Here is a 10,610-nt window from a genome sequence, read left to right as displayed (position 1 = left end):
CAGACAACATTCACACTCACTGTGACAGGCTTGTGTCGTGGGGTCCTCAGGACCGAAGGATCACAGCAGGAGTTCAAATTGACAATTCTTTTTAATCTTTTTACACACAATATTTCTTCTTTCGTTGGCTCCCAAAAGGATTTTCTTTTCGTTTTTAATTTTCACAACAGTTCATCTTCTTTGTTCGCTCCCCAAGTCTTTTCAGTCTTAGTTCGTTCACTCACAAAGCACCTCAGCACCTCCTGGGGTCCTTCTGGCTTTTCAGCCCCGCCCTGCAGTCACCAACGCTGCTAAATAGGGACAGGTGATTAGATAACTCGTTCCAGCTGAGGTATCCACTCACCTGTCATCTTGCTTCCAGCCGGCTCCCGTGCATGCCATCGCCGGCAGGCGGTGCGTGACCACGCCCCGCCTCTCACAGGCCTCCACCGTCAGTTTCAGGCCAGGCACTCCCCCCCCAGGAGGGCGAGAGAGGAAGTCCACCACGGCCATCTGCTCACCCGGCCTGTGGACCACCCGGAAGTTGTATGGCTGCAATGCGAGGTACCACCGGGTGATCCGTGCGTTTGCATCCTTCATCCGGTGGAGCCATTGGAGCGGTTTGTGGTCCGAACAGAGACTGAAGGCGCACCCCAGCAGGTAGTAGCGGAGGGCCCCGACCGCCCATCGGATGGCGAGGCACTCCCTCTCTACCGTACTGTACCTCGCCTCCCGGTGTGAGAGTTTCCGGCTGATGTACAGAATTGGGCGGTCGACACCCCCCACCCGCTGGGACAGCACCGCCCCCAGTTCCCTGCCCGATGCGTCCGCCTGCAGACAAAAAGGGATGTGAATTGTGAATTATATTTATATAGCGCTTTTTCTCTAGTGACTCAAAGCGCTTTACATAGTGAAACCCAATATCTAAGTTACATTCAAACCAGTGTGGGTGGCACTGGGAGCAGGTGGGTAAAGTGTCTTTCCCAAGGACACAACGGCAGCGACTAGGATGGCAGAAGCGGGAATCGAACCTGCAACCCTCAAGTTGCTGGCACGGCCACTCTACCAACCGAGCTAAACCGGTGAAGTCAGGCATACGCAGTACCGGTTTCTCGCAGAGTGCCGTTTTTACCTGCTCGAACGCCCGCTGACCACGGCCGCCTCTCACACTCACATTCACACACTAGGGCCAATTTAGTGTTGCCAATCAACCTATCCCCAGGTGCATGTCTTTGGAGGTGGGAGGAAGCCGGAGTACCAGGAGGGAACCCACGCAGTCACGGGGAGAAGATGCAAACTCCACACAGAAAGATCCCGAGCCCGGGATTGAACCCTGACTACTCAGGACCTTCGTATTGTGAGGCAGACGCACTAACCCCTCTGCCACTGTGAAGCCCTAAAATATTATTTTTCATAGAAAAACTGACGCAGAACTAACCTATCTTGGACAAAATCTAAATGGGCTTCTTAGCACCACAGCTCTTAGTAGAGAACGTCACTTTTCCTTAAAAAAATATTTTATAAATCATTCTAAATTCAGCATGACCCGTCCATAATTCTAAATAGTGTTTTTTACTTTGTTATTGTCAGCTGTTATGTTGTATTTTATTTTATATTGCTATGAAAAAAAAAAAAAACTATACCAATTTTTTTTAACATCTTACTTTTTTGTATTTAGGCTATTAAATGTCCCACTAATAACACATTTTACATGAATACAATGAACACATCATGATAACGTACGTAACTGACCTTCGTCAGATGCTCATAATTAGTAATTATGGGACATATAATTTATTTGTTTTGTTGTGGTTACGACAGAAAGTGACCACTTTTGTTAAATAATAGTTTTGTTGCTGATGTTGTTTTGGTGTGGTTATGGCTGACAGTAATCAGTTTTGTCAATAAAATGATTGTTGATGCACAGCAACTTTTTGTCTTCCTTTTACTATCTCGGCTGACGTTGTCGTTGTTTTATCTACTGTAACCACTTGTTGACAATAGTATAGAATAATTGTTTTTGTGTTTATTTTGTTTAGAGTTTAAGTTGGATTTGGATTTGGATTGTTTTCTGTTCGCGTAGGACAAAGAAGCAGTGCACAATTGTGCAGGCACACACCTTTGAGGATCCCCCTCGAGTTTTCCTAAATAAACCATTTTTTAAAAAAGGGCCAAAGGGGTTTAGATTATTCGTAGAGGCTATACTGACACTTTTCCCCCTACACGACGACTTGCGTTCACCTTTTCAGTGGCTCTAATGTACCCATGGGCTTCTAAATTTAGCTTGAAATATTTTAGGCATGTACTAACTAGCAACAAAGATGACTACTTTTTTCAGACATATTTTTTTTTTTATCTCGGTAACTGTGCTGCTATATTTGGCTGTTACAAATTGCAAATTTGTACAAATTGCTGACAAAAACTAAGAATAATTTTTGAAATATATACGAAGGACATTCAAAATAACAACAACAAAACCAGACAACAAAAACAAAACAAAAAGACCTGATTATGATGATGATGATGATGATGATGATGATGATGATGATGATGATGATGAAGTTAGAATGCTGCCCGCAAGTATATAGACAGAGTATAGGCTTTGGCTAAAATGATAGTTGAAATTGTTTTTCACGCAACTCCTTTGATAGCTTGCCTGATGTACTAAGATCCAAATATCATGCGCTAAACAGCATGCACAATCTATAAAATAATGTGTACTATTAGTGAGCATGTTGGTGTGTTTTAGTAAGACTGCATGTGTCACGGCGGGGTTGCATCTTTATGCCGTGTCGCTCTCCCAGGAATGCAGACCGGACAACTCTGGACGACAGCGTGAGGTAGGAGATGATGTGTTTATCAAAAATCCTCCAACTACAAAACAACAGGCAAACAACAAAGGCAAGCGTGCCTATCGCACGCAGAAGCTAAGGCGAAAATTTAGGGCAGGAAACCTAGAACTATGGACATGGAAACAAGAAATCAACGTATGTGTTGCATGCAGCAAACAATGACACCAGACTGAGCACGGCGAGCAAGGTGAATAAAATAGCTCTCTGATTAGTGGTTTGACATCAGCTGAGTGTGGAACCACTAACCAGAGGCAGGTAAACCCAATTAATCCCCATGGCGACCAAAATAAACCCAGGAGTGCACACAACAGTAACTAAGAGAGTTCAAAACTAACATACCATAACTAATCAATCCATGATCTTAACCACGGATCATGACAACATGTGCCATTGCAAAGTGGTGCAGACCGCCTTATTTAAATGAGGATATTGTGTGTTTTATACGGGGCATCACCACAGAGACTCATTTACTGCCCATTCCTTTTATCATGCTTCTACCTGTGGGGTTTTGCTGTTTTCAAATATGCTAGAGACATACAATAGGAAGGGGATTCATTCGGCCACATTTGTCACGGTTTACCTTACACATGAAACGTGAAAATGAGGGGGGGGGGGGTCAGGATTGGTGCAGAAAATCAAGATCCTCTTCTGTCACCAAATGGCAGGAGTGTGTTGACTATTTTAAAGTGTGTCTTGTGGCACTTCCAACTTCGACCACAGTGTCAGTTGCTATATAGAGTGCTACTTTCCATCAATTTTAGCAGACTGTATTGCTAAATTTTTACCGCCCCTCCTTTTTCTCATGAGCGATCCACTCAAGAATCCCTTCCCTACTGTATACTGCATTTATGGGCATTTTAGAAGCATTCCTGCAGTGCATCTACAATGGAAATATTGTAGATCTGAACGCACTCCACTGAAGACACAAAAAATGCATATAAAAAACATTTTTAATAATATACGCTACCCCAAAAGGTACAAGCAGTAGAAATGGATGGATGGATGGACTGCATATTATTTCTATGTGAAAAAAACAAACGCCATTAAAATAATTCTTGAAGACACCAAAACCATTCAACTGAATTTGTTTTAATCATACTCTTAAGTCCTCTTGCACCCATAAAATGATACAATTCTGTGTAATAATTGTTATTTCTGACCGCCTAAAACGTTGAGACATACAAGTGTAGAACAGAGGATACTCTTCTGTACATTGTCTGTTTGTGCAGCGTGAGGACCGGTTCTGCAGCTGTGTGTGAAACTGTCAGTTTGCAAGTCCTTCTCACACGTGCAATACAAAACGCTAAATTAGCTGAACATTTAAAATATACATACAGTAAGTATTTTATTCTGGAAAAAAAAAAAACATTATTCAATTTGCAATTCCTAAATTAAGCATCCCCCAAATGTTCCAGAATTGTTAACAAAAAATTGTATTTGGGGAAAACCAAATTCTCCTCTTTGAATTGTTATTTTCTCAATTCAACATTTTTACTATACTAGACTAGATATAATTATTCATGCTAAAATTAAGATTATGATGCAAAGTCAATGAAGAAAAATATGTCAATAGATCTTAAAACAAGGGCAATTTCTAAGGATACAATTGGCTAGTGGCAAAAAATGTAGAGTGTACAGCCTCCTATGCACATAAGTGACCACTTTACATCTGGAGCATATGGAAAGGTATCAAGTGAACTACTAACTGCAATGCCCAAGGTGCACACTGCCAAAAGGACCGCTCGTAGGCAGATGCCCTCACCTGGCTTTATGCCAGTTTTGATGACCCCAGCAACAAAAACAACTGTGTCAGACCAGGGGCGGTTCTAGGCATGCTTTTATGAGGGGGCCGTCAGAAATGTGAAGGGGGCATCATGTGTACACATCATGCTCCAGCACTTTTTTTTCTGTGCTTATAGTAACGATGCTTTTTTCATTGAAATGGGTCTTTAGCTATGTGTCCAACCCCAACCTGGAGTAGTGGATAGCACTTTGTCAGGCCTCTACCTTCAGACCTGTCCAACTTGGGTGTCCTACCTGAAAACTAAGCTCCTGCTGCTATAGCTCTTACGGTCACTGAGGCACGCAAACCCCCTGACCACAATAAGGTGGCAATCCCTCAGGGGGGAAACTGAAAAATAAAAATAAAAATAAATGAATAAAATAAATTAAAACATCCTTCATCCAGATTTTATCAACCAACAACATAACATTTATCCTAACTGGATGGCCTAACTCTCAAATAAATTTTGACCCAAAGTAGGACTTCACACACTACAGTCAATATTTACAAAACTGAAAGGTAGTCTGATGAATAATGATAAAAAAGAATCTCAAACTAATTTATAAAACAGAACATGGGCACTCATCTGGGCACAAAATTCATTCACTCCAGTGTATGTGTGTTGCCCACTTGCTTGTAAATTGATGAACACGGCAGTGTTTTTGTTTTTAGGTGTCTTGGTCATATCAAATGAAACTTATAATTTGTTTATTACAAAATGTAGATTGAAACATTAAAGGTTGACTATGTACAATTACAAGAAAAACAACAGAAAAAGAATTCCAGCAGTCGACTGCCAGACCGTTGCTAAGTAAAACGGGCCGTTTCTAGGGACTCCGCTCTGAACAGAGGACACCAGAGGAGGACTGCTAAGCAGGATATATACCTTATGTTTCATTTTTACCGTCATTAACAGCATCATAAATGACTTGTAGCATGTTACAGGGACAGTGGAGGCTCCCTGCCTTCCAAACCACTGCTGCTCAGAGCCTCCGCTGTCACTGCTCTCATCAAGTTGTAAAAAAAAAAAAAGGAACTCCGTAGCACCGAAAGTCCGCGACGATAAACATGTTTATGAGAGATAAGACTACACAAATACACCCATCCTAACAAGTATATGATAAATGTAGACAACTTTTCCTTTTCTTTTACTTTCATACTGCAACAGTGATTGGATGTTTACTGAGGGCTGAGGGGTGTGTGCGGGTGTGTGTCTGCTGCGCAGCCGGTGGAATGGTGAATACACGCACAGCGGAGGGAGGGATGAGAGGGAAGCCGACAATACTATATCGTGTGTGTCCCTTTTTCGGCGGATTTTTCCGCTAGTGCAGAAAATTTTGTAAACTTGTAATGTAGTAATTTTGTGAGTTTATTAAAATTTGCTTTCTCAAATTTTGATTTGTGGGGGAAAGATATTTATTTAAGGGGGCTCTGCCCCCTCTTGCCCTGTGTAGAGCCGGCCATGTGTCAGACTCACATCACCGCCTGATGAGAATCATTTCAGAGTAACCTAAAAGATGTGAGGAAGACCCTTAAAAAGAAACAATCCTCACAAAGCCGTAAGCCCAGACAACATTCTGGGGCGGGTACCGAAGGAACATGCCCAACAAACGGACACTTTTAACATCTCCAATTATCCTCCGTTCCACCTGCTTGAAGACAGTCTCCATCATTCCAAAGAGCTCCACAGTGACAGGTCTGAATGACTTACTCTTACCCTTACTCTGATAGTCATGATGTGTTTCGAAAAGTTGGTCATGCACCAGATTATGAAGATACAGGAAGTTCCACTTCATATAATCAGTGGTCCACACAGCCCTCATGTACCTGGAGAGCAGGAACTCCTATGTCTGTCTGCTCTTCCTGGACTTAAACATCATTAACCTACAGACCATGGTGAAGATCCTACAGACCGTGGTGAAGAAACTTGACACGGTAGGGCTGAGTCCCTAATTGAAGAACTGGATCCTTGACTTCTTGACTAACAGCATAGACTGTCAGGCTCCACAACACTGTATCCTCTTCCATCATTTCAGGAATGTGTGCTAGCCCCCTCCTCATCACAATACTGTGACTGCATTACTAAGCACCCTAAAGCTGTCATATTGTGAAGTTTTTGGATGACACAGCAGTAGTGGAATGCTTCACAGACAACAATAAGTCCGAGTACAGTGAGGAGGTAGAACATCTGGTGTATTGGTTCAAAAGCACAAGCCTATGCAGCAATGTAAAGACAACCATGGAGATGGTGGTGGACTTCAAAAAGGTTGGACAGATCCCCTTCCTTCTCGCACATGAAAGGAGCAGCTGTGGAAGTGGTCCCCAGCATTCGTTATCTTGGGCTTCAACTGACCAAGGAACATCATCTCGTCTGATCAAGAAGGCACACCAGCATTTATTGTTTGTCAAGAAGGTGTGGCGTTTTGGACTTACACCGCAGCTGTCAGAGTGCTGAACTTAACCACCCTCCTGATCCCTGCAATAGGAACTCATCACTTGCACATGTGTCTTAACTGTGCTGAACTTTGGTTTGGTCTGCTGTCATTGTTTTTACATTATATTTGAACTACAGGATTACAATTTGTTAGATTTTTTTATTTATTCTATTTTATTCATAATCTATTTATATAACCTTATTGTATTTATAACCTATGTATATCTTATTTGATTTAAATTATTATTTACCTGCTGTCATTCATGTGGCGCTCATTGGGCTCGATCAGTGGTTCTCAACCTTTTTTCAGTGATGTACCCCCTGTGAACATTTTTTTAATTCAAATACCCCCTAATCAGAGCAAAGCATTTTTGGTTGAAAAAAAAAGAGATACAGAAGTAAAATACAGCACTATGTCATCAGTTTCTGATTTATTCATTTGTATAGCAGTGCAAAACATTGCTCATTTGTAGTGGTCTTTCTTGAACTATTTAGCAGAAAAATATAAAAATAACTAAAAACTTGTTGAAAAATAAACAAGTGATTCAATCATAAATAAAGATTTCTACACATAGAAGTAATCATCAACTTAAAGTGCCCTCTTTGGGGATTGTAATAGAGATCCATCTATATTCATCAACTTAATTCTAAACATTTCTTCACAAAAATAGAAATCTTTGTCATCAATATTTATGGAACATGACCCCAAAAATCTAGCTGTCAACACTGAATATTGCATTGTTGTATTTCTTTTCGCAGTTTATGAACTTACATTCATATTTCATTGAAGTATTATTCAATAAATATATTTATAAGGGATTTCTGAATTGTTGCTATTTTTAAAATATTTAAAAAAAATCTCACATACCCCTTGGCATACCTTCAAGTACCCCCAGGGATACGCGTACCCCCATTTGACAACCACTGGGCTAGATCACAGAGGTCAGGTACTACATTTCAGGCTATCATATGTGACACAGTTCCTTGAATTCTTGGTGTGTGTGATTGCGTAAAATTCAAAAAATGATTAATGATAAAGTAGTGTATTTCTGACTTTTATTTGAAAAAACCTATGATTAATAGTAGTAATTGTCCAGCACTCATTTTTGTAAAGGAAAGCCGAGGCTTAGATTATCTTTTAAGTTTTATGAAATAATTTGACAGCCGAACCGTGTTATATTCAGAAAGTTCAGTTTGAAGCCAAGTTAAGACAAACACTGAAAAGGAACTAAGTGACCTTGTTAAGAACAACACTTTTTTTCAGAACAGCTGCAGAGGTGCTTGGTTGCTCCACCCCACACCAACAGTAAAAGGTATCGGAAATGCAAAAAAATAAAAATAAAAATCAGTTGGTGGACAACAAAATGACGGGTGGGGAAACGGAAGTTGACATTAAGATTGTGATGATCTGTTTGGTTTATTTTGAACGAAATATATATTAGCCATTGTTATGATTTCTTATCCTGCTTCTTATCACATATTATTCTACAGTTCCTCTGATGAGGAAGACAAAGAGGATGAACGAGTGGACAGCAATGACCCGGAGGAAATGTTCCAGAACATTCAGTATCAGAAGGAGATCATTGCCAACATTCGGACAAGACCCTGGCCAATGAGACGCAAGCTCAAAGTCTTGAAGTATGCTTTCTGTCTTCCTAATTCAAATAAATATGCATGTACTGTATTTTCACTATTTGAATAAGACAAAAGGCTATCTTTGTGATAAAACAAGTATAGCAATTAGAGATGTCCGATAACGGCTTTTTTGCCGATAGCCTATATTGTCCAACTCTTAATTACCGATTCCAATATCAACCGATATATACAGTCGTGGAATGAACACATTATTATGCCTAATTTTGTTGTGATGCCCCACTGGATGCATTAAACAATGTAACAAGGTTTTCCAAAATAAATTAACTTAAGTTATGGAAAGAAATGCCAACATGGCACTGCCATATTTATTATTGAAGTCACAAAGTCACAATTTTTTTTTTGGAATATGCCTCAAAACAGCAGCTCGGAATTTGGTACATGCTCTCCCTGAGAGAGCATGACGAGGTAAAAAGTCATGAATCTTACTTTTTGAAACAGATACCGATAATTTACGATATTACATTTTAAAGCATTTATTGGCCTGATATTATCAAACATCTCTAATAACAGTACTTCCTTTATGGCGGCCAACTACAAGTAAATTGCTCTTGACGGTTAGTATTACCGTTTCAAATTAAAATTATTGTTAACTGTAATTGATTACCACACTTGATAACCAGTGGTATTGCTTTTCCTGGAGAAGCAAGCTACCGTGCTAAAGGTTATCTAGCTTAAATGCTAACTAGAAAACAAGACACTTTAGCTTCTTTCCCCAGCAGGAACCTGGAACACCAAGATTTCGAGGAGCCCCTAAACGTCATATAAAAATATTTAATATAGTTTTATTTTATTTAAAACAATTATTTATTTTTTTGTCTTAATTAATGCGCTTTAACATAAACCAAAATGCTTAATGAATCATGATCATTTCGACAGCTCCCTCCACTCCTCTCATGCAATGGACTATTGCATGTTACTGAGTATGTGCAGACATTATTCAGGAAAACGTAATGTGTCTTCCACCAAAGTAAATATAATGTACAAACCCCAAAACCAGTGAAGTTGGCACGTTGTGTAAATCGTAAATAAAAAGGGAATACAATGATTTGCAAATCCTTTTCAACCTATAATCAATTGAATAGACTGCAAAGACAAGATATTTAATGTTGAAACTGGTAAACTTTGTTTTTTTTTTGCAAATATTAGCTCATTTAGAATTTGATGCCTGCAACATGTTTCAAAAAAGCTGGCACAAGTGGCATACAAGACTGAGAAAGTTGAGGAATTCTCATCAAACACTTATTTGGAAAATCCCACAGGTAAACAGGCTAATTGGGAACAGGGGGATGCCCTGATTGGGTATAAAAGCAGCTTCCAAGAAATGATCAGTCATTCACAAACAAGAATGGGGCGAGGGTCACCTTTTTGTGAACAAATGCGTGAGCAAATTGTCCAGAAGTTTAACAACATTTCTTAACGAGCTATTGCAAGGAATTTAGGGATTTCATCATCTACGGTCCGTAATACAATCAAAAGGTTCAGAGAATCTGGAGATATCACTGCACGTAAGCGGCCAGGCGAAAAACCAAAACTTAATGCCTGTGACCTTTGATCCCTCAGGCAGTACTGCATCAAAAATCGACATTAGTGTGTAAGGGATATCACCACATGGGCTCAGAAACACTTCAGAAAACCACTGTCAGTATCTACAGTTCATCACTACATCTACTCAGTGGCCAAGTGGTTAGAGTGTACGCCCTGAGATCGGCAGGTTGTGAGTTCAAACCCCGGCCGAGTCATACCAAAGACTATAAAAACATGGGACCCATTACCTCCCTGCTTGGCACTAGCATCAAGGGTTGGAATTAGGGGTTAAATCATCATAAAATAATTCCCGGGCGCGGCACCGCTGCTGCCCATTGCTTTCTCACTTCCCAGGGGGTGATCAAGGGGATGGGTCAAATGC

The 10,610-nt window shown here is 40.3% G+C and overlaps 1 protein-coding gene across 1 annotated transcript in view; it reads left to right on the top strand.

Annotated features, from left to right (window-relative positions):
- Nucleotides 1-10,610, top strand: part of LOC133534924 (transmembrane channel-like protein 3) — a 111,225-nt gene that overhangs the window by 8,164 nt on the left and 92,451 nt on the right. Inside the window, exon 2 of the mRNA XM_061874250.1 lies at nt 8,540-8,686. Within this exon, the coding sequence (XP_061730234.1) occupies nt 8,540-8,686 (147 nt within the window). The remainder of the gene's footprint in view (nt 1-8,539; nt 8,687-10,610) is intronic.

The sequence above is a fragment of the Nerophis ophidion genome, linkage group LG02 (assembly GCF_033978795.1).
Source record: "Nerophis ophidion isolate RoL-2023_Sa linkage group LG02, RoL_Noph_v1.0, whole genome shotgun sequence".
In the NCBI taxonomy this organism is placed as follows: domain Eukaryota; kingdom Metazoa; phylum Chordata; class Actinopteri; order Syngnathiformes; family Syngnathidae; genus Nerophis; species Nerophis ophidion.
Note: the sequence above shows the minus strand (reverse complement) of the source record. Positions and strands in the feature narration are given on the sequence as shown.